The following is a 27,424-nucleotide window of genomic DNA, read 5'->3' on the forward strand; positions in this document are numbered from 1 at the left end:
TTGGTTCTGACCATTTATTGGGGACTTCCTGCTAAGTACTGAGGGAGGGAAGGAGGAAGGAGGGTTGGAGGCTTCTTCTCCTCCCCTCATCCCTACAACCTTCAAGTCCCCAGATGTCCTGCTTTCTGGTGCAGGCTGGGACCGTCAGTGGTGACGGGGTCACTGGCTGATTCTGGGGAAGTAGGGAAGGGGCCCAGGGACAGAGCCGACACGAGGAATGCAGATGTCAGGACTCTGCTCAGGAAAATAGGTCCCGGGCTTCCGGGGTCCCCCGAGCTCCAGGAAGCGGCCACAGCCCTGCTGACTGATGAGGGTGAGTTCTCAGCTCGAAACAGGCCGGCCCGGGCGCCTGGGCTTCTGGGGCTGGTTGGGGCCGATGTATTGGAGAGGTGTGTGGGTGGGGGCCGTGATCCGATCGGTGCCCAGGTAGGGCTGGAGGGCAGGGGGCACGAGGACCGAGCCATCCTGGGGACAAAGCAGGCCTCAGGTTGCTGCCACTGCCCCAGGCCTGCACACTCTTCCTCCCCGAGTTCGATCCTCGCCCGCCTCACCTCTTGCTGATTGCTCTCCAGGAGGGCGATGAGGAGGCGGGGGATGGCGCAGGCCGTGGCGTTCACCTGGGAGAGAGGCATGCTCGCGTCCACATGATGACCTCCGCTGGCCTGGGAGAGGCTGAGGTGGCGTGGGCCTAGGCGGGTGGAGGCTCTGGGGCGGGTGGGAGGGGGGTGCGGGCGCTCACCGTGTGGGCGAACTGTAGCTCCCCAGCCTCCTTCTGGAACATGATGTGTAGCCGGCGGCTCTGGAAGTCCGTGCAGTTGGACGCGCTGGTTACCTGGGTGAGGGGGTGGGGCAAGCTGAGAGGATCAGCTGTGGGGGGGTAGGGGGTCCCGTCCCCTGTTCCCAACAGGCGTCCCCACCGCACCGGGGGCTCACCTCGCCAAAGCGGCCGCGGCCTGGCATCCAGGCCTCGATATCAAACTTGCGGTAGGCGGGAAGGCCCAGTTCCTGGGTGGGCATGTCCAGGACGCTGCCGCAGAAGAGAAGGTCATGGTGAAGGTCAGCGGGTGAGAGGTGGAGGCAGCGGCAGGTGGGGTGGTGGAAGAGAAGCGGATGGAGAGGAGGGTGGGGAGGAGAAAGCATGGGCCACTGTCAGCACCCTCGGTTTGTAATGGGTCCCCAAGGAAGAAGCCCACATCGCCAGGCCTCTCTGGAAGCCTGTGACGGACAGGGCTTGGGGAGGGGGGGCGTGGGGCTGCCTGAAAGGGAAGGGGTGTGCCCCCACCTCCACTCTGCCTGGGGTGAAGTGCAGATGGGGGATGGGGCGGCACCGAGGGATGGGAGCTAGGAGAGGGAAGGGGCCTGGGCCTCCACACTGGAGCGCCCTGTGCTGCTTAGGCTGCGGGCCCCATCCTACGGTCCTACACGGGATTTTACAGCCTGACAGACACACACCCCGTAGACATTCCTAATACGGGAAAAGGGGGTGGGGAGGATGGGGGTGGAGAGGCTGTTCACGATGAGGGAGTACCTAGCCAGCCTGGCCCTCCTCCCGCACCCCCACCCTTCTCCGCACCGGAAGTGCAGGCCCAGCTCCATCAAGATCTCCATCTGCAGGAACAGGAACTCCTCCAGCAGCTGTGAGCTCTGCTCCAGCCCCGGGCCTGTCACCCCAAACATCTCCACCTGGGGCAGTGCAGCGGGCACAGGAGTCAGGAGGCCCTGGGTCACTGGAGTGGCCCTCCTCCCCAGTCCCGGCTACACCAACCTTGGTGAAGTGGTGTACTCGATACAGTCCCCATGGCTCCTTCCCTGTGTCTGTCTCAGCCCGGTAGCAGGTACTGGAACAAACCATCCTGGGGGGAGCAGGGGAGGTGGTGTCAGGGAGGGGAGAGGGAATGTCACGGGTGGGGACAAGCTCTAAAGGAACTGAACATCACCTGATGGGCAGGTCCCTGAAGGCCACGGAGTGGTCCATGAAGTAGCCTGGGAGAAGAGGGGAACAGGATGGGTCAGCAGGGGTGCCACCCATCCATAGGAAACCTCTGTGAGAATTAGAAAAGGCGTCCCCTCTGGCGGACACAACCTCACGGTAGGGCAGTAGCTGGATCCTCACTGGGCTGTTGTGCAGTAAACAACCTACACAACCGTACATGTTGGCCCTGGGGTCACTGGAACATTCTCGGCAGGCAGCTGTCATCCCTAGGATGCTCCTGGTTGTCCCCCTACAATCCCTGCTGCTCTGAGGACGCTGGAGGTCTCCTCACCCCTGCTGTTGCACCCAGGCAGGTGCTTACCTGCAAGCCCCACCTCTGCTGTCCCAGCCAGGTTAAGGTCTTCAAAGCGGGAGGGGTCGATGTTGTAAATCTGGGATGGGTTGGCATTTGGTGTCATCCCACAGCCTTCCTGGGGAGGAGGCCAAGCCACAGAGGTCAGGGCACAGAGGACCTCGGCCTCCATTTTGCAGTCACAACCCCCGCTCCTCCCCAGGAAGCTTCTGGAATTGCCCTGGCCTCCTTGTTCTGGCCCGACGCCCTCAACCCAGTCCCAGGGCGGGCTCTGCTGGGCGAGACAGGCTGTTCTTCACGCCTGGGGTCCCCAGAACTGGCACACAGCCGGGCGTGGAGAGCACTCACAAACACAGCTCCTCGGAGAAGGTCTGGCACTGTCATGGGAGTGAAGCCCTGCGAAGAAGAGGGGGGTGGTGAGGAGCTCAGCCAGGACTCCCACCCGGCCCCAAGTTCAAACCGGAAGCAGCAGCACTGCAGAGTGGGCCACAAAGCCCACTCCACCTCAGAGGAAGCTGAGGAAGGCCTGAGCGGTGGGCCTGGAGCTGGCTCTGGGGCCCTCTCTGCTGGGGCTTCACAGTTTCCTCGCTCAGTTCAGTGACACAGGGTAGCGGGAGGTGTAGTGAAAGCTTTCTGTGGCTCCCCAGTGCCCTCAGGAAATGTCCGGGTCCCTCACTGCTGCCCACGCCCCACACCTCCAGCCTCTGCCAAGCCCTCGCGGTTCAGCAACACCACATTTCCCCGACGCTCCCTTTCTGCTAGAGGCAGGTGGGGAGGTGACGAGCTCAGGCTCTAGGACCAGCCCCAGGCAGCAGCCATGAGATCCTGGGCTAGTCACACCCTCTCCAGGCCTTCATTTCTCCATCTCTGAAGTGGGGATAATAATGGCACCTACCTCCCAGCGCTGCTCTAGGAACGAAACATGTCAATAATATGTGTAAAGCTCTGTAAACAGTGACTAGAGCAGAGGTGACCCCCCCGCAACCTCCCCACCTTGAGCCTTCTGAGTCAGCGTCCATGCACCCCCCCATCCCCTTCCAGGCAGCCCTCCCAGACTGGCCCATACCCGGTGGATGAGCTTGTTGAGTGTGAAGTTGACCAGGCCGTGCTGCAGGAGGGCCCCAGCCCCACGGAGGTAGTAGGAGCGGTGGCCGGACACGTGCGACAGGCGCCTGGGAGACAGATGGGCAGACAGGCGGGTGTGTGTGGGCCGGGGCTGATGGGGGATGAGGGGGACTCTTCTGCACCCCAGGGCAGAGGCCAGCTGCCAGGCGGGGGACCGGGCATCAAACATTCATGCGGGGTGAGGCCCTGGGGCTCCCCACCCGCTGCTGAGCCAGCTGCTGGGGTGGGGACGGTGGGTGGCACTTACTTCTGACGGATGATGTCGAGTTTCTCGGCGATTTCCAGGTGGCCCCGGGGTGGGAAGGAGAAAGCTGGACCAGGATGAAAAGCGGTGGGGTAAGGGTTGGGGGGAGAGACGTGCAACAGGGACAGAGAGAGGATTAGAGAGCCAGTGGGGATGAGCGGCAATAAGACAGAGGGAGACCGAGGGAAGGGGGGGAGAGGAGTGGAAGGGCGCGGGAGGCAGGGAGAGAAAGGGAATGGGGTGGCAGCAGAGACGGGCCTGGCAAAGGGGGAGGGAGATGGAGAGAGACACAGGAAGCAGAGGTGGAAAAGGAGAGAGAGGGCAAGGGAAGAGAACATTAGGAAGAAGCGAGAAAGCGGGAAGGGGACAGAGAGCCAGAGCCAGACCAGAGTCAGGGAGGAAAACCCAAGGGAAGCAGGGGCCAAAGTGGGGCAGGGACAGACTACCGTGCACACACAGACAGGAAGGAAGGCCGGGCGAGGGGCGCACAGACCTTTTACAGGGTCCAGCTGCATCCCAGACCCCGGGGATCCCCACCCCAGCCTGGGGGGTGGCCCACCTGGCTTGTCTCCGACCACGTGCAGCACTCGGGCCTGGCTCTCGTCCCCAGGGGGCTGCAGAGAGACAGCGGGAGTCATGGGGGAGGTGGTCCCAGGTGGGCCCCCGGGCCCTCCTGGGCCCAGCACGGTGCTCACCACATCCGGGTGGGTCCGGTTGGGCAGCCTCAGCGCCTGCAGGAAGAACTGCTCCTCGAGCTGGGTCTCCTTGGGGTACAGGACCATGAGCTGCTTGCGGATCTCCCGGCCATGTGCCCGCAGGCTCTGATATTGGGGGTCCTGGGGGGCGGGGGTGGGTGGGGTCAGCCCAGGAAAGGGCAGGGGTCCCTCAAACCAGTTTGACCTCGAGCCTTGCTGGCAGAACCTCTGTGGCGGACACTCATTGTCTCTTTGGCCCGACATTCTGAATTTCCTTTTGGGAAATTCCCTCCCCTCACCTCACCACCATGTGGCATGTCCAGAGGGTCATGACTCAGGCCTGGCCTACGAGAACATTCCATGGCCTTGGCCACAGTGACAGGCTCAAAGACAGGCACATGACCCCAGCCCTGGGACTACGGGTGCAGCTGTCAGGGAAGTGGCCCCCTTTGCGCGCCACCTTGGCTCCCCTTTCTCTAAGAGGAGAAAGTTGGTCTGGGAACAAGAAGAAAGCAGAACCAAATATGGAGCCAGGACCCGGAGCCAGCCTGTCTCATGAATCAATAGATTCACTTGGGTCAACAGTCCTGTTTGTTGTCTTTGGTCACATTGTAGGAATCAGGACTCATGTGGCACCTGCCCGCTCCCACTAGGGATGTGCATCAACCCTCTGTAGTACCTGCTGTACTTGACCGTTGTCCTGGTTTACCTGGTGGAAGAGAGACAGGGAGGGTGATTAGGTTCCTGAAGTTGGGGCCTGGGAGGTGGGAAAAATGGAGGGGTGAAAGGTCAAACAGGGCCAGGGAGTGTGGGGTGGGGGTGGGGAAGGGGTTCTGAATTCCTTGCTCTGCAGATGCCTGGCCGGACAGACGTTCCTCCACTCTGTGCCTCAGTTTCTCTCTCAGTAAAGCCGGGAGGAGGCAAGATAACGGACAGTAATCACACCTGCAGCTCTGTTGACCGGGAGCTACCTCATGCCTGTCTCCGCAGGGGGCTCTCACACCATCCTATCTCTCCATAACCTCTCCATGAAGCGGGCCTCGCTGTGCTCCCCATTTCGTAAATGACAAAACCGAGACTTGGAGAGGTAAAATCTGTGGACTTGTGACCTTCTACGATCTGGAGCAGTAGAGGGGAAAGCAGGCTAGACTGGAGTATGAATGCGGGGTGCCTCCAAGCTGTGTGTCCTTGGAGAACTCTCGTCTCTTCTCTGAGCCTCGGTATGCCCGTCTGTGAAATGGGCTCATAGGAGCTCCCCAGCAGGGTTGGTGCATGGCTTCCCTGGAAAGATGGGTTAGCACTCACTGAACGCTGTCATCACTTCTGTTGTCTGCACTGGCTGCCCGCCTGTGACGCATGTCGCCCGGGGCCTGGCACCTCTGTAGTAGGGTCACCGGGAGATGTAACTAGCCTTGCAACTGGCCTTCGAGTGGAGTGGTGGAAAGCAGCCTGAATGCCTGGGTGCGAATCCTGCCCCAACTTTCTGGCTGTGACATGGAGGCACATTTTTAACCTCCTGGGGCCCCCGTGTCATCAGTTGTAAGTTGGGTTTGGACTGTCCCCATCTCCCTGCGTCGTGAGGGCTGCACCTGGAACAATACCTGGCACACAGTGACTGCTTATGTAAACGTCTGCTGTTGATTTTATGACGACTTTTCCGCCCCCCGTGGCGGATGCTATTGGCTGTCCAACCCAAGACTATTTGCCCTCCGTCCTCCAGTCCCACAGACACCTGACTCAGTTCACCCTCCCTGGGCAGCCTGTAGTTCAGGGAACGTGGGCTGAGCTGGGGGGCTGCCCCTCAAGGAGCCCTAAGCCCGCTGCAGTAACTCCGGCCCTCCTGCTGATGACAGGTGTGGGTGTGGGGCGTCTGGGCCCAAGAGGCATGAGGGGACTCTGCTGGATGCTTCGGGAAAGGTCTCTTGCTCTTGAGAAAGGGCACGCAAGCCCCAGAAAAGTCCCGTTTTCTGCCTCCGGTGGCATCATACAAAGAGATGTGGGTACTACGCCAGCTACCGTGGACTGTGAGAGGGGAAACTGAGGTCGAATCAAGAGGGTGAAGCTCCACCCACCTAGGACCCCCATGCTCACCAGCAGGGCCCGTATTGCCTCAGCCACAGCCTCCTTCTCCTCCTCCAGACTCCGGATCTGCTCCCGCAGCTGCCTCAGCTCCTGCCATGTGGAGATCTGGGGGTGGACACAGGAGGGAAAGGCGTGAAGTGGCCACTGTGTCCTGCCCCTTCCCCCTGCAGCCTCGGCCTCTGGCCACCTGGACCCCAGTGGCCAGTCCCCCTTCCTTCACCCCCCCACCCCACACTAGAGCTCCCTGACGTGAAGCCCGTGGCTGCCCAGAATGAAGACGCATTTCCCAGCCTCCCTCACAGCTGCGTGTACTCCCGTGTCCAAGTTCAACCAGTGGACATGAGCAGAAGTGGCAGTGTGACTCGGGTCACTTCCTTAAAGATAAGCCCCCACGTTGGACTTTCTGTCTCGCAGTCCCCTTGGACCGGATGACGGACTGGGAGGAGAGCCAAACCGGACAACATCCTGAGGGATGCGGAGCAAGAAGGTGAAAGGACCCAGGTGCCGAGGGGCATGGAGCTGAGGCCCCGCCCGGTGCTCACCTCGGAGTCTCGCAGAAGAGAGGGGCAGCCGTCCTCTGGGGCTGCCGCGCCAAACCTGTGCCCTCCCGCAAGGCAGGCTCGGCTCTTGTTCACGGGCTTCCCTACGGCTGTGAGGTCCCTCTGTGAGCCCACATCCCTGGGCAAACCCCTCGGACCCCTCGGCTGTGGTTCTCCCTTTGACCAAATGGCGCAAACAACACCGTCCTCCCTCCTAGGGGCCGGAAGCAGCAAGGCGGCTCCCCCTGGATGTCTCCTGGACACTTCATGCTCACGCTGTGCAAGAGTGACTCGAGGACAGGCATCTCTCCCCCCAGATCTGCTCTTCCTCCTTAGGCACAGCCCCGAGAACTCCCATTCCCCACCCCGGCCCTGTGGCCAGGCACCATGTCCTGACCCTTCTGCCTCAGGGACATCTGTCAAGCCTGTCCTCCTCCCATCCCGACTCCTGCCCCCATCCAGAGCCTGTCCTCTCCCGCCAGGACCCCTGTGCCAGCCTCCCAGCCTGCAGGCTCACCTCCGCCAGCCAGAGTTCTCACACAAGCCCTCTCCCGCCTGAAAGCACCCATAGCTTCCCCGGGCTCCGAGGAACAATTCACGTGCTTTGTTATCGCCCAGAAAGCCACGTGCCATACTTCTCTTCACACTTCACACCCTAAAGATGTGTTTTTTCAAGCTTTGGGATGTGATCCATTAGTAGGTTATAAATAATTTAGGATCTCTAAACCAGCACTTTAAAAGGCTGTGGTAGGGGCGCCTGGGTGGCTCAGTCGGTTAAGCGTCTGACTTTGGCTCCGGTCGTGTTTGCAGGGTCCTGGGATCGAGCCCTGTGTCAGGCTCTGTGTTCTGCAGGGAGTCTGCTCCTCCCTTTCCCTCTGCCCCTTGTCCCCCTCCCCCGCTCATGCGCACACGCACGTGCGCTCTCTCTTTCGCTCTAATGAATTAATAAAATCTTTTTAAAAAATAAAGAAAGAAGGGCGTCTAGGTGGCTCAGTCGGTTAAGCGACTGCCTTCGGCTCAGGTCATGATCCCAGGGTCCTGGGATCGAGCCCCGCATCGGGCTCCCTGCTCGGCCGGAAGACTGCTTCTCCCTCTCCCACTCCCCTTGCTTGTGTTCCCTCTCGTGCTGTCTCTCTCTCTCTCTCTCTCCATCAATTAAATAAATAAAATCTTAAAAAAAATAAATAAAAGGCTGTGGTAAAATACACATAAAATTTGCCATTTTAACGATTTTTAAGTGTACAGTTCAGGGGCATTAAGTACCTTCACACAGTTGTGCAGCCATCCCCACTGTCCATCTCCAGACCTTTATCTTCCCAAACTGAAACTCTACACCCATTAAACATTTTCTTCCCATTCCTTGCTCCCCCCAGCCCCTGTACGTATATACTACATTTTGTTTATCTATTCATCCATCTATGGGCACTGGGGTTCCTTCCATCTTTTGGCTACTGTAAGTACTGCTGCTACGGACGTGGGTATACAAATATCTGTTCAAGTCCCTGCTTTCAGTTCTTTGGGGTATATACCCGGAAGTGGGATTGCGGGATCATAGGGTAATTCCATGTTTAATTTTTTGAGAAGCCGCCACCCTTTTTAATTAGTTTTTCTGAGCCTTAGTTTCTCCTCTGATAAAATGGGGGCAATAATGGCACCTACCTCATATGGTGGTTGTGAAACTGAAACGAGGCAAATATGTACAGAGCACTTAGAACAGGACCATCCTCAGCACCTCAGCAAGATCTAGCAATATGGTGACTCTGGGTTCTCGGTCCCTAGCATGTAGTACTGTATTACTTACCAACTTATTCTCAACACCTGGGACAGAGTAGATGCTCTTTAAATAACCGTTCAGTAGAACCTTTCATTCATTAGCTAACCCTATCTACCCTGCTACCCCTGGGGCAGCGGCAGGTCTCCACCTCTTACTCTCCAAAGGCAAACCCCTCCACCCTCGTCTGATTCACATCCCTGTCCCCCATGTTCTTCCCCCTTCCCCCATTTTCTTTTGTTGTCTTAAGCCTGGCATGAGGTTGGAGCCCAGAGGACATTGGCAGGTAGTAAGTTCCTAAGCGCAAAGCAGGTACGCAGCACGCTTTATGGAACAGGCGCATAATGGGTGTGTAGATAGTAGGGCCCTAGCACTCCGTGGATAACTGGCACCCGCACGCGGACCAAGCACAACATGTTGGCTAAACTTGGGTAGGAACGCAAATTCCCGTAATAGGTTCGCCCCCTGCTGGAGAGTATCTTGCGAGCCCATTTCGGCCCCGCAGCTAATGGCCCACGCAAGCGCACTCACGATCGCGGGCAGGTCTTCCGGCCGCAGCTCCCCCTTGCGGAGCCGCAGGGCGCGCGCGGCCTCTTCCGGGCATGCGCACAGCGACTCCATGTCCAGCTGAGGGAGCGCGCTGTAGCCCTCGCGCGCGTGCTCGTACAGGAGGTTCCGGCCTTGTCTCTCCGTGGCAAAAGTTCTCCTTGGGCTACGGCTGCAGACACAGCTTCTCCGGGGCCGAAGACCCCGAGCAGCCACCAAAGGCCACAAGCGCCGCGCCATGGACGCAGCCATCTTCGACAGAGGACAAGGAGCCACGCATCCTTTGTCCCGCCCACTCCGCGTTTAGACCAATTGCAAAGCAGCCGCCCTGCCAATCAGACCCTGGACCGGGTGAGCCCCTCGCGTGCCTCAAATACAGGCCGACCAGAAAAATTGACTGAGATTGACTCTGTCGTTGACCAATCGTCATTTGTGTCCCGCCCCTTCAGGGTACACGAGCGGCAGATCCAGCCAATCCCGGCTGGGATGGCCTCCGGAAGTGGCTAGAAGCCCGTTCAGCGTGCCTGCGGACCCTGCTGGGGTCGGTGAAGTTGTTGGACCCCTCGGGTTCTTCAAATCTCCCCGGACTTTTCCTCAGTTTCCCTTCTCCTCCTGTGTGCAGGGGGAGGGGTGGCGGGGGGGGCGGGAGAGGTTGCTGGGTGACCGAGAGCCTACTCAGAGCGAAACTAAATTTACGGAGGGAATTTCTGTCAGCAGCGTGAGGGGTTGTGGTTCGACGGTCAGGGAATTCCTTGGGTTTAATCCGAAGGCTCCGAGGACGGGATGGGGAGAATTGGGGCCCTTCCCCGGCTACGGCCACTTTTCCCTCTTCCTTCCTGATTCTCTCATCCCCTAACACAGGGACCCTGCAGGCGGCGGGATGTCCTGGTCCGGCCTTCTCCGTGGCCTGAACACGTCCCTAACTTATGGTAAGTTGGGGGCTTGAGCTGCAGAGACGCAGCTGGACGAGGGTTATCCCCTCTGGGACTTGGGCGCCTCTGCCGCAGCCCCGGGGGGGAAATCGGGGTTTTAAATTAGGGATGCACGGATGCATGGTAGATTTTAGCGGAGCTCGGGCAGCAAGGGCAAGGGGTGGGAAGTCTTTGCATTGGGGGCGACTATACGTCGTCAGGTGGGTACCAGGAGCTTGGGTCAATTACTGATTTCTTCAGCAAATACTTATTAAATAACCTCCCCTGGGTGAGACATCCAAGCAAAGGGTTTAGCTCGTTCCTTCAGCTGATATTTTTCAAGATCCTGGTGTGTGCCATGCACGGAGAGGGATGCTTTATTTATGTCCTTATGGGCTCGACAGACATCAGATGCTTCTCATGGCCACTCTGCAAACTTTTATTAAGCACTTTCTGGTTGCCACTCACCAAGGATCACATGACAGGCTTGCGACCTGCCCGGGAACTCTGGGCTAGTCTGACATACATCTCTCACCGTAGCCTCTCATACACCGTACTCAAGGAGGAGGTGTGATTCTGGTGCCTCTGATACAGTGAGGACACTGAGGCACTGAGAAGCGGAGTCTTGCTCAAGGGCATACCACTAGGAAAAGACTTCTAGCAATGTCTCACCCCCTTTGAGGATTCTGCTGTAACTTGACCCATAAGGAGACGTGGAAATGGAGAGTAGGGCCAGGACCTGCCCTGGATAGGGAGAGAGTGTAAAGTTTGGGTGTAAAAGGGCATCTGTGCTAGTGACAGGAAAAGGATGAACCTAAAGCCCTGAACTGGGAGCTCCAAGAGGGTATGCCCAGGGCTGTCTCTATCACTGTTGTGCCTCCATTATTGGGGCCAAGACAGTAGGTGCTCAGTGAATGTTTGCTGAAGAGAATCCAGTTATGGTGGCATCTTCTTACATCCTATCCATGAACAAATCATCAGTTTGCCTTGGAAGTATATTCCCTCCCCTACCTGGCTTTCTTCTTAGTCCACTGCAGCCACACTGCTCCCTTTTCTGTTGGTGTGTCTGGGGACACAGCTGGAGCAGGATGAGTAAGGGGGCAAGTAGGGAGATGAGGTCAGGGAAGTAATGGGGCCAGATCACCTGGGGCTTCCTGGGCCACAGAAAGGACTTTGGCTTTGTCCTGAGTGAGACGGCACTGCAGGAGGGAGGGCATGATCTGGCCAAGGTGTCCACAGGGTCCCTCTGGCTGCATGTGGGGACCAGACTGTCGGAGGAGGGAGAAGTAGGGCTCAATAGACGAGGCTGGACAGGACCAGAGTGGATGCAGTGGAGGAGGGAGGAAAGGGTCTGTATCAAAGTTTGGCTGACATCATCTGCTCATGGGGGTTGGAAGTGGTTATGACGACGGGCAGGAGGAGGGACACCTCCCTGAAACACCCCATTGGGTTGCTGTGGAGATGGCATGAGTTCACGTAGGTACAGTGCATAGAACAGTCCAGGACACGATGTGAATCTAATCACTTTTATTATCTTTAAACAGCATTAAAGTCAGTCCCTTCCTTGCACAATAAAAGGAGCTAATCCACATTAATTGTTTAAAATAGAACCTGACAGGTGATGGTTGCCCAGTAGATGTTATTACTCTTATTTGTGACTACCCCCAGACGGAAACAAACACATGCTTGGAACCATGCCCAGAACACTTAACGCTTTCACTGGGATAACACATCCCCTCCCCGCCCCCACCCTCCCCGTTGTGTGTCTCCAGGCCTAGCCCTGGCCTCCCAGCTCCAGGCCAGCCGCCCCATGGCCACCCTGAACCAGATGCACCGTCGAGGGCTTCCGAAGTGGCCGCCTCCACCTCTGGGCCCCACGGCCGGCCGGCCGCAGCTGAAGGGAGTAGTGTTGCGCACGTTCATCCGAAAGCCCAAGAAACCCAACTCGGCCAACCGCAAGTGCTGCCGCGTGCGGCTCAGCACTGGCCGAGAGGCCGTGTGCTTCATCCCCGGAGAGGGCCACAGCCTGCAGGAGCACCATGTCGTGTTGGTGCAGGGCGGCCGCACCCAGGACCTGCCTGGCGTGAAGCTCACTGTTGTGCGTGGCAAGTATGACTGCGGCCACGTGCAGAAGAAGAAGTGACCGCCAGGGCCACCTTGGTGGGCTGGGGTTCACCAAGAACCAGAACCTTCCTCTCTGGGTGCCTGCAGTATCCTTGGAAAGCTCTTCCAGCTCTGGAAGCACCTGGTCCTGGGTGCAAATCCTGGCTTCGCCTCTTCCAACTGGAACACTACTTGCCCACAGGGGTTCTGGGTGTGGATTAGTAAAAGCACCCCTCTGTGTACATGTATACAGCATGGGCTTCCATGTATAGAGCATGGGCTCGGGGGATCTCTTCTGCCGGGATAGGGCCCTGTACTGCCATCTGCTGCGAACGGGTTGCAATAAACACACAGACCCCTCTGCCCCCCACGGTTGTTGTGTGAACCCTCCTGCACAGTATTTGCCCACTGCGTGGTATTAGCCACAGAGATTCCCGATGGGCCTTGGTTTCCTCCAGAAAACAGCTCCACTCATAGTATCCTCCTTGTTGGGTTTGTGAAGATGAAATTCAATGCTCTAAGTGCAGAACACCTGCGGGTGGCTACTCCGTGGGAAGCTCTGGAGTCAGGTAGGCAGCACTGAGGCCCATTTCCCTTTCCCGCAGGCCCAGGATCTGGGCAAGGACAGCCCGGCTGTCAGGCTTATCTGTGGAAGGGGTGTTGAAAGGCTCGGAGGGCACGCGCTGCTGCCTGCCTGGGAGCTGCTGCTCTAGGTTATTTCCAGACTCACACACACCTGGGTCTGAATCCTCGCTCTCTCCTTTGTTCTCTGACTTTGAATATACGTGTTTCCCCCTCTGGGCCTCAGTTTCCTCCCTCGGGAAATGGCACCGAGAGTAATACTGACCTCACCTGATCACATGCGTGGCCACTGGGAGCCGTCCTTCCATCATTGGGCTCTGTGCAAGTCCTGCCTTCCCTGCTTACTGGCCAGGTGACCTTGAGCAGGTCACTGAAACTGAACTTGTTTCCTCCTGGACCGAATAAATAACTGCCTGCCCTCCATTTCCCGCATGGAGCTTAGCACGCCTCCTGAAGTTCTCACGATTGGAAACCTCCCATAGGCCTTTTAGGATTAGGGCTGGGGGCAGACAGTGCATTGATTACAGACAAAAGTCCCCCATGGTTTCACATTTAGCACCGATTTTATTGAGCCAGTTTGTTGGCTGTGCCCAGCCGGGGAAATAGCAGGAGACGCTAGGGAGGCAGGCATGAGCCCTTTCCCCTGTGGCACGCCTTGCTCTTGGAGTCTGAATGCAAGAGAGTGGAGAAAAGGAGTCTTGCCCAGTGGGAGGGGATCTGCCCCTGGCGTAGAGGCAGGAGGTGGGGGGGGGGGGTCATGGTTTGGGGATCAGCAGGATCTCCGGAGCTCTGAAAGAAATGGCACCAGCCAGGCTCAAAGGGCAGGTGCTGATAGGTGGTGCTGGAGGAGGTCACGTAGGCCTCAAATCTGAGTCCCAGAGACCCCCAAGACTACAGAAAGGGTTCCCTTTGATGCCCCTGTTGGTGACCTCAAGGACAGACTGCCCCTCCTAACCTCTGCTCCCTGCTGGGCAGTCGGCTTACCCCACAAATATGCAGACAGGAGTCACTGTCCCCCACTGTTACAAACCCTGGTTTGGCCTTTGTTTTTTGACTCGGTCCACCAATTAACATCCACACGTGTAAGAAAACAATTGCAAGCAAAGTAAACATTTCTTGAGTTACTCTTGAGTGACTTCCCACACCCTGGGAAGCTGGGGAAATTGTGAGCAGCCTGGTTGGATCCCTGGTTTCTTGCACAGCGTGTGGGCCACCATGCCAAAGCAGCAGCAAGTAGGGTTCACCGGAGGGCCACCGGGAATGGGCCACATGGGACCCCCACTGTCCACAGGCACCCGACTCCCAGCTGCAAAGCTGCCCTTGACTGATGATGATGTCCGGCAAATGGCAGTATGTTCTGGAAGGCTGGATCAGCCTGGTCGGCTAGGACAGGCGGATCCTGACCCTCACACTGGAGTGGGTCACGAGGGCGCCATAGTGGCCCACCCAGGAACGCGTGTCCCTCCCATACTGCTCAAAAGACACGTAGCGGATGCCCTTGCCAAAGTTGGTGAAGACGTGAGACACCTGCATGGGGAAGGAGAGTGGGAGGGTGAGGACCTGTGGGCCCTTCCCTTCCACCCCTTCCTCAACAGGCACTCCCCAAGGACCAGCAGGGTCCCAGGCCCTGCTCTAGGGGCTGGGGATACAGCAGTGAAGAAAGCAAAAAGGCCCTGCCCAGGTGAAGCTGATGGTCTCGTTGGGGACTCAGACACTGAAGACAACTGGGGGTAAGGGGCAGGGGGGTGGGGTACAGTGAGTGAGCAGAGACCTGAAGGAGGGGAGGGAGTCGTGGGGGTCCGGACAAAGAGTGTTCCAAACAGAGGAACAGTCTTGGGGCACCTGGGTGGCTCAGTCGGATAAGCACCTGCCTTCGGCTCAGGTCATGATCCCGGGGTCCTGGGACTGAGTCCCACATCAGGCTCTCTGCTCAGCGGACAGCCTGCTTCTCCCTCTGCCTGCCGCTCCCCCTGCTTGTGCTCTCTCTCTGACAAATAAATAAATCTTCAAAAAAAAAAAAATTCTCCCTTAAAAAAAAAAAATAGAGGAACAGTCAGCACAAAGGCCCTGAGGTAGAAGTGTCCTGGAGCAGAGAGGAGAACAGGAGGTGGTGTCAGGAAAGTAAAGGGCAGATCATGTGGGGCCTTGTGGGCCATGGAAGGACTTTGGCTTCTGCCTTTTCTTATCCTTTGCAAAAAATTTTTTTAATTGAGATAATATTTACCTAACACAATGCGCCATTTAAAGCTGTACAATTTCGTGGTTTTTAGTATATTCACAATGTTATGCAACTATGACCAACTAATTCTGGAACATTTCCATCAGCCCAGAAAAAAGCTTCATATCCTGGCAACCACTCATCTCTCTGCTTTCTCTCTGTGTCTTTGCTTCTTCGGGACATTTCCTATACATGCAGCCCTACAGTGTGTGGTCTTTTGTGCCTGGCCTCTTTTCACTTAGCATCCCATTGCCAGGGTTCACCCATGTTGTAGCATGGGTCCATACTTCATCCCTTTTTATCGCTGCATGATAAAACTGGCTTTTCCTCTGAGATGTAGCCCTAGGAGGGTTACAAGCGGGGAGACTTGTGATCTGACTCTTTTAAATGGGACCTTTCTGGATGTGTGTTGGGTGGGGAGGAGGAGATCAGAAGAGGAAACAAGAAGGCCACCTCAAGGGTTTGGTATTTTTGATTGCTGTCATTATTATTTTTAGAGAGCATGCCCAAGCTGGAGGGGGAGGGGGGGCAGAAGGAGAGAGAGAATCATAAGCAGGCTCTGACACCGGGCTCAATCGCACGACCCTGACATCGTGACCCCAGCTGAAATCAAGAGTCAGACACTTAACCGACTGAGCCAGGCAGGTGCCCACAAAGGTTACTCTGATTAACAGGTGCGATGACTCAGCACAGGCTTGGGAGCCAGCCTGGGTGTGAATGGAGCCCTGCGTGCTTTAGTGTGAGTTGGGGCCAGTCGCTTAACCTTGCATGCCTCAGTTTCCTCAACTCTAGAATGAGGATAGAGGCAAGGACTTTGATTTACCACTGCATCCCAAGCACCTAGAGCAGTGCCCAGCACACAGTAGGGGCTCTGCTAATGAAATGCATTAGTTGGCAAAACTCTGGGAAGAGTGCCTGGGCGGAAGTAAGGGTTCCGTGGTTGTTGGCTGTTATTGTTAGAGACCTCCAGCCGTGATGAAGCCTGAGAAGGGTATCTGAGCCGGTGGGAGGTGGGGTGCGTCTTTGGGCAGGTCAGGGGTGGTCTGGAAGGCAGTCTGGACCCACCTGTCGGCAGCCTCTCTCCGTCCACTGAAGGACCGGGTTGGGTGAGGCCGAGAACTTGACCACTTCGTTTTCATACACATCCAGGAGGCGGACCCGGAGCCGGTAGATGCAGCCACAGTTCTCTCGGGCACCCCACCTGCCAGGTGGTGGTGAGCCTTGATGCCCCCGCCACCCGCCTGGTCACCAGGCTGAGGGCTAAGCCTCCCTGCACTTTGATGAGGGTCGCACACCCCACGCTGCATATGGAGAAGTCAGGCCCTGGGAATTTGCGGGGAGGAGGCTGGGTGCTCCTGGGGTGGATTCTAGAGGCTTTGCCTTGGATGTGTGTGCATGGACGGGGAGGAGGATGGTGTCTGGGGAGGAACCACAACCTGGGAGAGGAGGAGCCTGGGTCTTTCTGGGGAGGAGCCAGAGCCCCAGGGAAGAAACCGGACTTTGTGTGGGGGAGCAAGAAGTCTGGAAGGAGGAGCCTGAGTGCTTTGTGAAGGAACCGGGGTGCTCTGGAACCAGGGCCAACTCTGCCCCTCTGAGTCTCAGTTCTCAGGGCACCATGCTCCGAACCTTCCTGAGGACTTGGGTGTCCACGAGCCCTTAGGGTCCATGCTGAGTGTGGCGATGAGGGTGGAGTGGGTGAGATGGGGTACCTCGTTTCAGACCAAGTCAGTCAATGGCCCCCATGTCAACAACCCCGGGGCCTGCTGAAAGGGGTCAGGGAAGGGTGTGGGGGGGGAGCTCTGAGCTCGTCAAGGCTCTGCCCCTCCCAGCCTCTGCAACTATGAGAGTATCCCCTTCCCACTCAGCCTCACCATGAAGGGCACACAGTAGCTGCGGCCAGACCAGGGGGCTGATGGGGGGCATGGAGGAACCCTTTGTGCAGCACGGCTGCCAGGCCTGATGGCGCTCAGGGTGGGTTGCCATTCTTGACTCACCAGTCGGCCACACAGATCTCGATCTGGGCACTGTCCAGCAGCTCCTGCCACACTCCTTCCATCACCAAGTCTACAAGCTGCCTCTTGAAGCACCATCTGGGAAGGGGCGATGGTGTAGGGATGAAGAAATCCACAGCCCAGAAATCACCTCCTCCAAGAAGCCTCCCCTGACAACCCTGTCTGAAGCAGCCCCTTGGGTTTTGCTGTCCTGGACAAGATGTAGGATGGACTGGGCATGCCCACTGGCCTCTCCCCTCCTTTCCACCATCCTCCAGCAGGCTCTGGGCTCCAGGAGGCTGACCTGTATGTCCTTAATATTTGTGGGGACTGGAACACGAGTACAAATGGAGGCCACACTGAGCGGGGAATTCTGGAGCCTCCTAAATAAAGTGTGGAGGCCCAAGGACTAAGGTTGTACTGCCTGTATGGACAGGTCTCCCTTACTCTCCCCTTCTTGCTGGGTTAGCCAATGGGAAGCGCTAGCAGGAGAAGGAATGGTGAGAGGAGAGTAAAATCAGGTTATTTAGCCTCCCGGCTCCCTCCCAAGGGATCAGCGTGGGACTGCCGTGTCTCTCCATGAAAGGGCACAGCTTCAGGGGGCCCTCTCCTCACAGCCTTCCCTGGCTTATGGCTCAGGAACTGCTTCCTCCCCTTACCCTTGTCAGGTCTCGGGCCGGAAATGACCCTTTCCCTCACTGTTACTAGCCTGGGGTTCATAGAGTATCTCTTGTGGTCTGCCTCCGCCTTTGTAAACAGTCCTTCTCCCCTGATTTGAATATGCCATCTAAAGATCTAAATGTGAAGGACAAAACTGTGAAGTTACTGGAAGAGATTATGAGAGAATACTGTTAGGATCAAGGGTAGGGAAGGATTTTTCATGCAAATTTCAAAAACAGACTGTAAAGCAAAAAAGAGAAGAATTTGATCATATGAAAATAACCACAAAGAACACCATGGACACAGTTAATAGAGAGGGTAGAGTGGGAGATTCCCAGTGTCCAGGATGGACAAGGGGCTAACATCTAAAATAAACAAGGAATTCTTGTATAGCAACAAGAATGAGATATCAATTCTTCTGAAACCGTTCCAAAAAATAGAAATGGAAGGAAAACTTCCAAACTCGTTTTATGAGGCCACCATTACCTTGATCCCAAAACCAGACAAAGACCCCACCAAAAAGGAGAATTACTAATATCCTTGATGAACATGGATGCAAAAACTCTCACCAAAATACTAGCCAATAGGATCCAACAGTACATTAAAAGGATTATTCACCACGACCAAGTGAGATTTATCCCTGGGCTGCAAGTTTGGTTCAACATCTGCAAATCAATCAACGTGATACAATACATTAACAGAAGAAAGAGCAAGAATCATATGATCCTCTCAATAGATGCAGAAAAAGCATTTGACAAAGTACAGCATCCTTTCTTGATCAAAACTCTTCAGAGTATAGGGATAGAGGGTACATACCTCAATATCATAAAAGCCATCTATGAAAAACCCACAGCAAATATCATTTCAATGGGGAAAAACTGAGAGCTTTCCCCCTAAGGTCAGGAACGTGGCGGGGATGTCCACTCTCACCACTGCTATTCAACATAGTATTGGAAGTCCTAGCCACAGCGATCAGACAACAAAAAGAAATAAAAGGCATCCACATTGGCAAAGAAGAAGTCAAACTCTCACTCTTTGCAGATGATATGATACTTCATGTGGAAAACCCAAAAGACTCCACCCCAAAACTGCTAGAACTCATATAGGAATTCAGTAAAGTGGCAGGATATAAAATCAATGCACCGAAAACAGTGGCATTCCTATACACCAACAACAAGACAGAAGAAAGAGAAATTAAGGAGTCGATCCCATTTACAATTGCACCCAAAACCATAAGATACCTAGGAATAAATCTAACCAAAGAGGCAAAGGATCTGTACTCAGAAAACTATAAAATACTCATGAAAGAAATTGAGGAAGACACAAAGAAATGGAAAGACATTCCATGCTCATGGATTGGAAGAACAAATATAGTGAAGATGTCAATGCTACCTAGAGCAATCTACACATTCAATGCAATCCCCACCAAAATACCATCAACCTTTTTCAAAGAAATGGAACAAATAATCCTAAAATTTGTATGGAACCAGAAAAGACCCCGAATAGCCAGAGGAATGTTGAAAAAGAAAAGCAAAGCTGGTGGCATCACAATTCCGGACTTCCAGCTCTATTACAAAGCTGTCGTCATCAAGACAGTATGGTACTGGCACAAAAACAGACACATAGATCGATGGAACAGAATAGAGAGCCCAGAAATGGACCCTCAACTCTATGGTCAACTAATCTTTGACAAAACAGGAAAGAACGTCCAATGGAAAAAAACAGTCTCTTCAACAAATGGTGTTGGGAAAATTGGACAGCCACATGCACAAGAATGAAACTGGACCATTTCCTTACACCACACACAAAAATAGACTCAAAATGGCTGAAAGACCTAAATGTGAGACAGGAGTCCATCAAAATCCTAAAGGAGGACACAGGCAGCAACCTCTTCGACCTCAGTCGCAGCAAATTCTTCCTAGAAACATCGCCAAAGGCAAGGGAAGCAAGGGCAAAAATGAACTATTGGGACTTCATCAAGATAAAAAGCTTTTGCACAGCAAAAGAAACAGTCCACAAAACCAAAAGACAACCGACAGAATGGAAGAAGATATTTGCAAATGACTTATCAGATAAAGGGCTAGTATCCAAAATCTATAAAGAACTTCTTAAACTCAACACCCAAAGAACAAATGATCCAATCAAGAAATGGGCAGAAGACATGAACAGACATTTTTCCAAAGAAGACATCCAAATGGCCAACAGGCACATGAAAAAGTGCTCAACATCGCTCGGCATCAGGGAAATCCAAATCAAAAGCTCAATGAGATACCCCCTCACACCAGTCAGAATGGCTAAAATTAACAAGTCAGGAAAAAACAGATGTTGGCGGGGATGTGGAGAAAGGGGAACCCTCCTACACTGTTAGTGGGGATGCAAGCTGGTGCAGCCACTCTGGAAAACAGTATGGAGGTTCCTCAAAAAGTTGAAAATAGAGCTACCATATGATCCAACAATTGCACTACTGGGTATTTACCACAAAGATACAAATGTAGGGATCCGAAGGGGTACGTGCACCCTAATGTTTATAGCAGCAATGTCCACAATAGCCAAACTGTGGAAAGAGCCAAGATGTCCATTGACAGATGAATGGATAAAGAAGATGTGGTATATATACACAATGGAATATTATGCAGCCATAAAAAGGAATGAGATCTTGCCATTTGCAACGACGTGGATGGAACTGGAGGGTGTCATGGTGAGCGAAATAAGTCACTCAGAGAAAGACATGTATCATATGACCTCACTGATATGAGGAATTCTTAATCTCAGGAAACAAACTGAGAGTTGCTGGAGTGGTGGGGGGTGGGAGGGATGGGGTGGCTGGGTGATAGACACTGGGGAGGGTATGTGCTATGGTGAGCGCTGTGAATTGTGCAAGACTGTTGAATCACAGATCTGTACCTCTGAAACACATAATACAATATATGTTTAAAAAAAAAGAAGAAGAAGATAGCAGGAGGGGAAGAATGAAGGGGGGGGAATTGGAGGGGGAGACGAACCATGAGAGACGATGAACTCTGAAAAACAAATTGAGGGTTCTGGAGGGGAGGTGGGGTGGGAGGATGGGTTAGCCTGGTGATGGGTATTAAAGAGGGCACGTTCTGCATGGAGCACTGGGTGTAATACACAAACAATGAATAATGGAACACTACATCAAAAACTAATGATGTACAGCGATTAACATAACAATAAAAATTTAAAAAAAGAATGAGATATCAACCCTAATAGAAAATATGAATAGGCAATTTCCAAAAGAGGGAATCCAAAAAGCTAACAAGCACACGAAGAGATGCTTAATTATTAGTAAATCGAAACATGCAAATCAAAACATCAGTAAGACATCACTTCACCCCTACATACTGGCAACTACTAGAAAGTTGGATAATGCCACAGGAGAATGGTTGAACAGGGGCGGGGGGAGGGAGCGAGAACAATGGGGATGGGGTGTGAGAATAAAGAGAATCAATCAGTCAGCTGTTCGGATGTCTCTGTAGACTCAGAAGCTCTGGAGCCAGATTACCTGGGTTCAAATCCCAGCTTTACCATTTATTAGGTGTTGGCTACCCTTTGCGCCTGTTTCCTATTATCAAGTGGAAATAATGCTATCCATGTCACAGGGTTGTTGCCAGGATTCAAAGAGTTACATGTAAAGCAGCGGGAATCGACTAACTCCTCTTTGTTGTTTTGTTGTCATCATTATTTTACTGTTTATGTGTTTCATGTCTCCCGCGCCCCCTTTCTGAATTCCCCATTTCTGAATTTTCCCTGTATCTCTGGCATATAAAAGAGTGCCTGGCACCTGGCAGGCCCTCAACAAATATTTGACAACTATTTGACTGGCTGAATAAATGAATGAGGGAAGGAGAGGGTGAAGGTGAGTGAGGGTGAGAATGAGGACAGAGGGGTAGGGTTTCTCTCCCTCCTCGGGGCCCTTGCCCCAGGGATCAAGGGCCACTCACTGGAAAGAAGTCACGAAGCAGGTCTGGGAAGGAGCCCCCGGCACCAGTGTTAGGTTCTTTTCCACGGCCCAGCCGTTCCCGCCGTGCTCTACCTCCCAGCCTCTGAAGCCCTCTGTGGGATGCAACAGGGTTGAAGACGACGGATTCACCTGCCGCCAGCCCAGAGAACCGCCCGCCACCACCCTGCTTGCCCCGCCCACCAACTCCTCCCTCCCGCGCTCCACGCCCGGTTTCTTCGACCCTGGCCCCGCCTCCCAGCCGCCGGCATTCCTGGTCCCACCCCACGACCGCGTCACTCAGCCCTGCCCATCCACTCAGCTTCTCCTCGGCCCCACTCGGCCCCGCCCCCAGCTCTCCCTTCGGCCCCTCAATCTACCCGGCTTCTCCCTGGCCCCACCCCGGGCTCGTGCCATCATGGCCCCGCCCTCTCCTACCACAGCCTTCGGGCTCCTCCTGCCTTGGCCCCGCCCACTCGGTCAGTTCCCCCTCCCCACAGGCTCAGGGTGGCCTAATAGTTCTATGCAAGTTCCGCCCCCGTCAGCACCCAATCAGCTTTTCCTCAGTCCTCCCTGGCTCCTCCCTCCTTAGCCCCGCCCACTGAATCTACAGTCCCAGCCCGCGTCATTCCCGCCAGGGCCCTTGGCTCGTCCAGCTCTTGCCTACCCAGTTAGCCTCCCTCCACAGCCCGCAGCACCCGGCCCCTCCCACCCAGTCCATCTCTTTCCCAGCCCCGCCTGGCAAGTTTCCCAATAGCCTCTTCCCTTGGCCACGCCCCTTGGCTTCCTGCCCTGGCCCCGCCCTGTCCCCCCCCCATGCATCCTGGCCACGCCCACTCGGCCTGGCCCGGCCCCCATCTACGCAACACTTCGGTCTACCCGGCCCCGCCCCCGGCCCCGCCCCCGGCCCCGCCCCCGGCACGCACGCTCTCCGCAGGAGTTGAAGATGAGGTTGCGGCGGAGGGGCGCGCGCAGGCAGTACCGCGCCAGGGCACAGAGCGGGAACTCCTCGTCCTCGCTGTTGGGCGGGCAGCGCTGGGCCACTGCGTAGAGTGCGCGGCCCTCGGCGCTGCGGTCGCGGGCCAGCTGCAGCAGCCACACGGTGGGCCCGTCCACCACGTCGCGCCAGGCACGGCACACAGCGCGGCAGCGCGTCACCAGGGCGCGCGGCGGCACGTGGCTCAGCACCTGCACCAGCAGCTCCGGGGGCAGCGCGTCCAAGGCTAGGGGCGGGTCCGCGGGCAGCGGTCGCCGCGAGGGCCGGGCGCCCATCTCCGGCCTCCGGAGTCCTGCGGGTTGAGAGGGGTCAGCAGATCAGGGCAGTTCGGCCTCCCTCACCTCTCCCAGGCCGCAAGGTCCCTGTGTGGCTTGACCACGACCCCACCAGCTCCAGTGGGGGGCCGGGGGAATGCCACGGCCCGTGAAACCCGGGCACCTAGTTACTGCCAGTTGGCTCTGAGGGCGATCGGCTTCTCAGCTTTCCCCCTCGAGCGAAAGGGCCCTGGTCTGACCAGGACTCCCCCAGGACTGCCCACGGCTTCTGTATCTGGCCGGTGCATTTGTGTCAAGCTAAGCAGTTTACGTGTATGATCGTGAGCACAGAAAAAAAAAAAAAACCCAACAAAACAAAACCCGAGGAGGCGGCCCATCTCCACCGCATACCCCAACCTGTCCCAACCCCTCGGACCTTTGGAACTCATGAACTGTCTTCAGTTCATGAAATCTCTTCACTTAACATTCTTATCGCCTTGCTCTAACCAAAACCCAGCTCCCCTGTGGCTCTTCCGAGTGGGTGAATCTTGCCCCTTGGTGCTGCCTCCAGACCATTCTTCCCTCCTCCCCCAAACTCCCCCAGCTATGATTCCCATGTTCACCACCCTGCCTGGTGCATCAGCTGCTGATCAGATCACTGCCCGCTTCATGATTTTAGCTCCAGGCTCCCTGCCACTCAGGCTGCTCTTCTCAACATTCCTGGCAATTTCCACATCCAAGTAGATATCCTTCCTTCAGCCACCTGCCTCTCTGCTCCCTGACCTGCTCTCCTCTCAGGCTCTCCCTTTCATGGTCACACCTAGACTTCGTCTCCATAACCAGACTCTTCAGAACCTCAACTCAGGGAGCTCATTTTCCACTGTTCACCCCTTCTCTCTCCAGCTCTTTCCTTCTAGTGCCCTACAATCCTTCCAGCCCACTGTGGTCCCCCCTCCTTTGTGTCTACCTCCTCTTCATGGCCCCTCAAGCCCTCAAGTCCCCATTTATTCCTTATCCAGCTTAAGTTGCTTTGATAACCATTAAAAACATTCTTTGCCCACATCGTTGTCCCTAGCTTCCTCCAGCATGTGACCCTGGTTCAATCCAGCCCTCCGCCTGTCCTGTGGCTGTACCCAGTTTAAGGTGACTGAAGAACACACAACTCCACTGGCTGCTCTCACTTCCAGATTGTGAACTTGACCCTCAAGCCGGGAAGGCTGCCTGACAATCAGATAACATTTGTTACTCACAGGCTCCTCCTCTCAGTAGATAACTCTTTCACACCTTCTCTCCCCCAGCCCCTAGCTCATCACACCTCTTCCCACCTCTTCATTCTCCCTTTGCTTCTTATTTTGCAGAAACAAGTTACAAGCAATGAGAAGTGAACTTTCACAGGTGCCTACCACCCTGTCTACCACCCACCCACCTGCCCTGGGGCCTCTGGCTTTCCCACGGCGACTGCCCTGCAAATGTCAGCCCTCTGTGTGACCTGCTCGCACCCCTTCCGCCCACTCCAGGTCACAGAGTCTCACAGTTGTCGCTGTCTGCTGCGCCTTGGAATCCCCCTCTGCACTCGATCGTTCTCAGCAGCCCACATGGTGTCATCCCTCTCGTCTGGAAACAAACCCTCTCTTGACTTCACCCCCCCCTTCCAGCTATGGCCCCATTTCTTTGCTTCTCTTTATGGTAAAGCTTCTCAAAAAAGTTGTCACCAGTCTCTGCCTCCAGATTTTCTACTTCTGTTCTCTCTTAAACCTTCTCTAATCAGGCTTTGCGCCCCCCCCCCCCGCCGCCCCTGCCCTGTAATGTCAAGGTCACCAATGACCCCTTTGGTGCTAAGTCAAAGTCAGGGTTCAGTCCTCACTTTGACACTAACACTGACACTGAGGGTTACTCCCTCTTCACTTGGCTCCAAGCCACCACACCCTCTGGACCCCTCCCATTCGCCTGGTGACTCCTAGTGAGTCTCTTTGGCTGTTCATCCTCCATCTGATCTGAAATGTCAGAGATTGGTGTTTGAACCTCCTGTATTCTCCATCACCACTCACTCCCTTGGGGATCTCGCACATTCATACACCTCCCACCTGGGCCATCACTGTCTCTCTGCTTCTTTCCCGAGTCGTCTGTTCCTCACTAGTAGCCAGGTCGGGTATGAGCACCTGAATTAGGTCCTGTCCCTGTCTTACTCAGAACCGCCCCCCTGCCCCCAGGGCTCCACCCCATTCAGGATAAAGGCAAGAGTCCTCACTGTGGCCCTTAAGGCCCCACACAGTCTGCCCCCATCACCTGCTTGCTCTCATCTCCTCCTCACCTGCTCTGCCCAGCCAAACGAGCCTCCACACCTCAGGCCCTTTGCACAGGCTCTTCCCTCCACCTGGATCCAGAGGATTTCTATGCTCGCCTCCACATTTCAAGTCTTTGCTCAAATGTCAGCATCTCCATGACACCATCCTTGGCCACCCTATTTTAGGAGCTCATGACCACTCCTTACTCCCCCTTCTCTTTTCCTTACCATATACTTCTCTAAAGCTCTTATCACCTCTTAATACACCACACACAAAAGTATATATAATTTACTTAATACCTCCTTTTTTTTTAAAGATTTTATTTTAAAGTAACCTCTACACCCAACATGGGGCTCAAACTCATGACCCTGAGATCAAGAATCGAACGCACTACTGATTGAGCCAGCCGGGCGCCCCTACTTAGTACCTTCTTCAGCATGAGGGCTTGTTTGGCACGCTAGATAACCAGTGTCCACGCCAGTGCCCGACACACAATATGTGTGCAATGAAGAGATGTTAAGTGAATGAGCCAACGAATCATCACATGAGAAACCTACTCCACAGATGAGGAAACTGAGGCACAGGAAGGTGAAACACTTTTATTTAATGAGAACTGAGTGACTGGGCTCAGACCTAGTGAGAAACTCATTTCATCTTCCCCATCGGGAAGAGTGCCTCGGGGGCTGGATCCTGCCGGCCTGGGCTCGAGTTCCAGCCCTGCCTCTAGCTAGTTCTGTGACCAAGGGCTTGTCTCTTAATCTCTTCGTGCTCTGAGAACGAGGATGTTAACATACTCTACGGGGTTGTTGTAAGGATGAAACGGGTTAATATTTGTAAAACGTTTAAGAAAAATCGCTGGTGTCTCAGACATAAGAGTGATATTCAATTAATATTGAACACTAAATTATGTTAGTTGCTAGTATTATTACACATCATAAAAGAATGATGAACAGCCTTTCAGCTACAATTTTTTCATCTGGTGACATTTATTGGGCCCTTATGAAGCCATTGTGCTGAGCATTGGAGCTGGGGCATCTCACAGAATCCCATCATCTTGTTTAATGGGCAAAACGATCACGGGAGGTTGCCCTGGGTTAAGAGACTTCAATGATCTAATGCTTGTTATATTGTCTAATGTCCGTAAGTGCTCAACTCATGACAGCTGTTATTATTTTTAAATAAGTTGATTAAGGTTTTGTTAAGGGGCGCCTGGGTGGCGCAGTCATTTAAGCATCTGACTCTTGGTTTCGGGTCAGGTCATGATCTCAGGGTTGTGAGATCGAGCACCATGTCAGGCTCTGCGCTCAGCATGGAGTCTGCTGGAGGTTCTCTCTCCCTCTGCCCCTCCCGCTTTTGCTCGAGCTCTCTCTAAAATAAATAAATAAATCTTAGAAAAAAAGAAAGACGCCTGTATCAGGCTAGTGATCCATGGACATGGCAAAATGCGGAACACCAACTTTACCCTGATACAGTGTGACTGGTTATAAGACTTAAGAAACAGGGTGTGATTTTTTTCCCCCAAGTTGTTCTTAGTTGCATTAATAATTAGCTGCCATTTATTTATTTTATTTTTTAAAAAAATTTTATTTATTTGACAAAGAGAGACACAGCGAGAGAGGGAACACAAGCAGGGAGAGTGGGAGAGGGAGAAGCAGGCTTCCCGCTGAGCAGGGAGCCCGATGTGGGGCTCGATCCCAGGACCCTGGGATCATGACCTGAGCCGAAGGCAAATGTTTAACGACTGAGTCACCCAGGTGCCCCAATTAGCTGCCATTTAATAGCAAGTCCACCAGTCTGCCTGTCATGGACGTGAAACTCACCGGAGTGTGGTTGCCCTGCTTGGCTCACCTTAAGACAGGGCTGGTCACTGGCAAACAAGGGATCTCTGGAGCTGGGGTGGCCCCCTCGCAAAATTAGGGCAGACAGGCTTCACCAAGGAGCAAGGACCTTTAAGGGATGTACCTTATGAGCCCTGAGGATACAATATCCTTGTTTGGGATGCTCTGCTGAGGGCCATAAGGAGCTCGTGGCCACCATGTCCACACGGCTGAATGCCACCCACTGGCTGGGGCAGTATGGGATACATAAGGCACATCAATGCCCTGCTGTTTGGGACTGTGTGTGCTGTGTGTGTTTTGGGGGGGCAGTTATGTTATTGGCTGGCACAGTGACTGGGGG

The 27,424-nt window shown here is 54.7% G+C and overlaps 3 protein-coding genes across 4 annotated transcripts; 1 reads left to right on the top strand and 2 right to left on the bottom strand.

The window, feature by feature from the left end:
• SARS2 (seryl-tRNA synthetase 2, mitochondrial) lies at positions 1-9,582 on the bottom strand. Its single transcript, XM_028090628.2, has 16 exons — positions 9,273-9,582; positions 6,441-6,536; positions 5,029-5,058; positions 4,350-4,490; positions 4,214-4,268; positions 3,658-3,721; positions 3,352-3,457; positions 2,634-2,681; positions 2,295-2,403; positions 1,938-1,983; positions 1,766-1,853; positions 1,574-1,683; positions 934-1,027; positions 740-832; positions 552-617; positions 1-465 (listed from the first exon to the last, which is right to left on the bottom strand). The coding sequence occupies exons 1-16, from the start codon at positions 9,537-9,539 to the stop codon at positions 322-324; spliced, it is 1,557 nt and encodes a 518-aa protein (XP_027946429.1). The 5' UTR covers positions 9,540-9,582; the 3' UTR covers positions 1-321.
• MRPS12 (mitochondrial ribosomal protein S12) lies at positions 9,363-12,671 on the top strand. 2 transcript variants are annotated; one of them, XM_028090632.2, is made up of 4 exons: positions 9,363-9,638; positions 9,737-9,828; positions 10,149-10,216; positions 11,971-12,671. In XM_028090632.2, the coding sequence occupies exons 3-4, from the start codon at positions 10,168-10,170 to the stop codon at positions 12,339-12,341; spliced, it is 420 nt and encodes a 139-aa protein (XP_027946433.1). In that variant the 5' UTR covers positions 9,363-9,638; positions 9,737-9,828; positions 10,149-10,167; the 3' UTR covers positions 12,342-12,671. The 2 variants fall into 2 exon arrangements, with proteins under 2 accessions (XP_027946433.1, XP_027946432.1); XM_028090631.2 differs by lacking the exons at positions 9,363-9,638; positions 9,737-9,828 and adding an exon at positions 9,843-9,901.
• Positions 12,672-14,035: 1,364 nt separating this feature from the next.
• Positions 14,036-22,982, bottom strand: FBXO17 (F-box protein 17). Its single transcript, XM_028090735.2, has 5 exons — positions 22,637-22,982; positions 21,715-21,826; positions 17,096-17,191; positions 16,167-16,302; positions 14,036-14,410 (listed from the first exon to the last, which is right to left on the bottom strand). Exons 1-5 carry the CDS (start codon positions 22,980-22,982, stop codon positions 14,267-14,269), a joined length of 834 nt encoding a protein of 277 aa, XP_027946536.1. The 3' UTR covers positions 14,036-14,266.
• Between the last annotated feature and the right edge of the window lie 4,442 nt (positions 22,983-27,424).

Source organism: Eumetopias jubatus, unplaced genomic scaffold (assembly GCF_037043125.1).
Source record: "Eumetopias jubatus isolate StellerSeaLion01/CBP00866 unplaced genomic scaffold, mEumJub1_p1.0 scaffold_10, whole genome shotgun sequence".
Classification (NCBI taxonomy): Eukaryota; Metazoa; Chordata; class Mammalia; order Carnivora; family Otariidae; genus Eumetopias; species Eumetopias jubatus.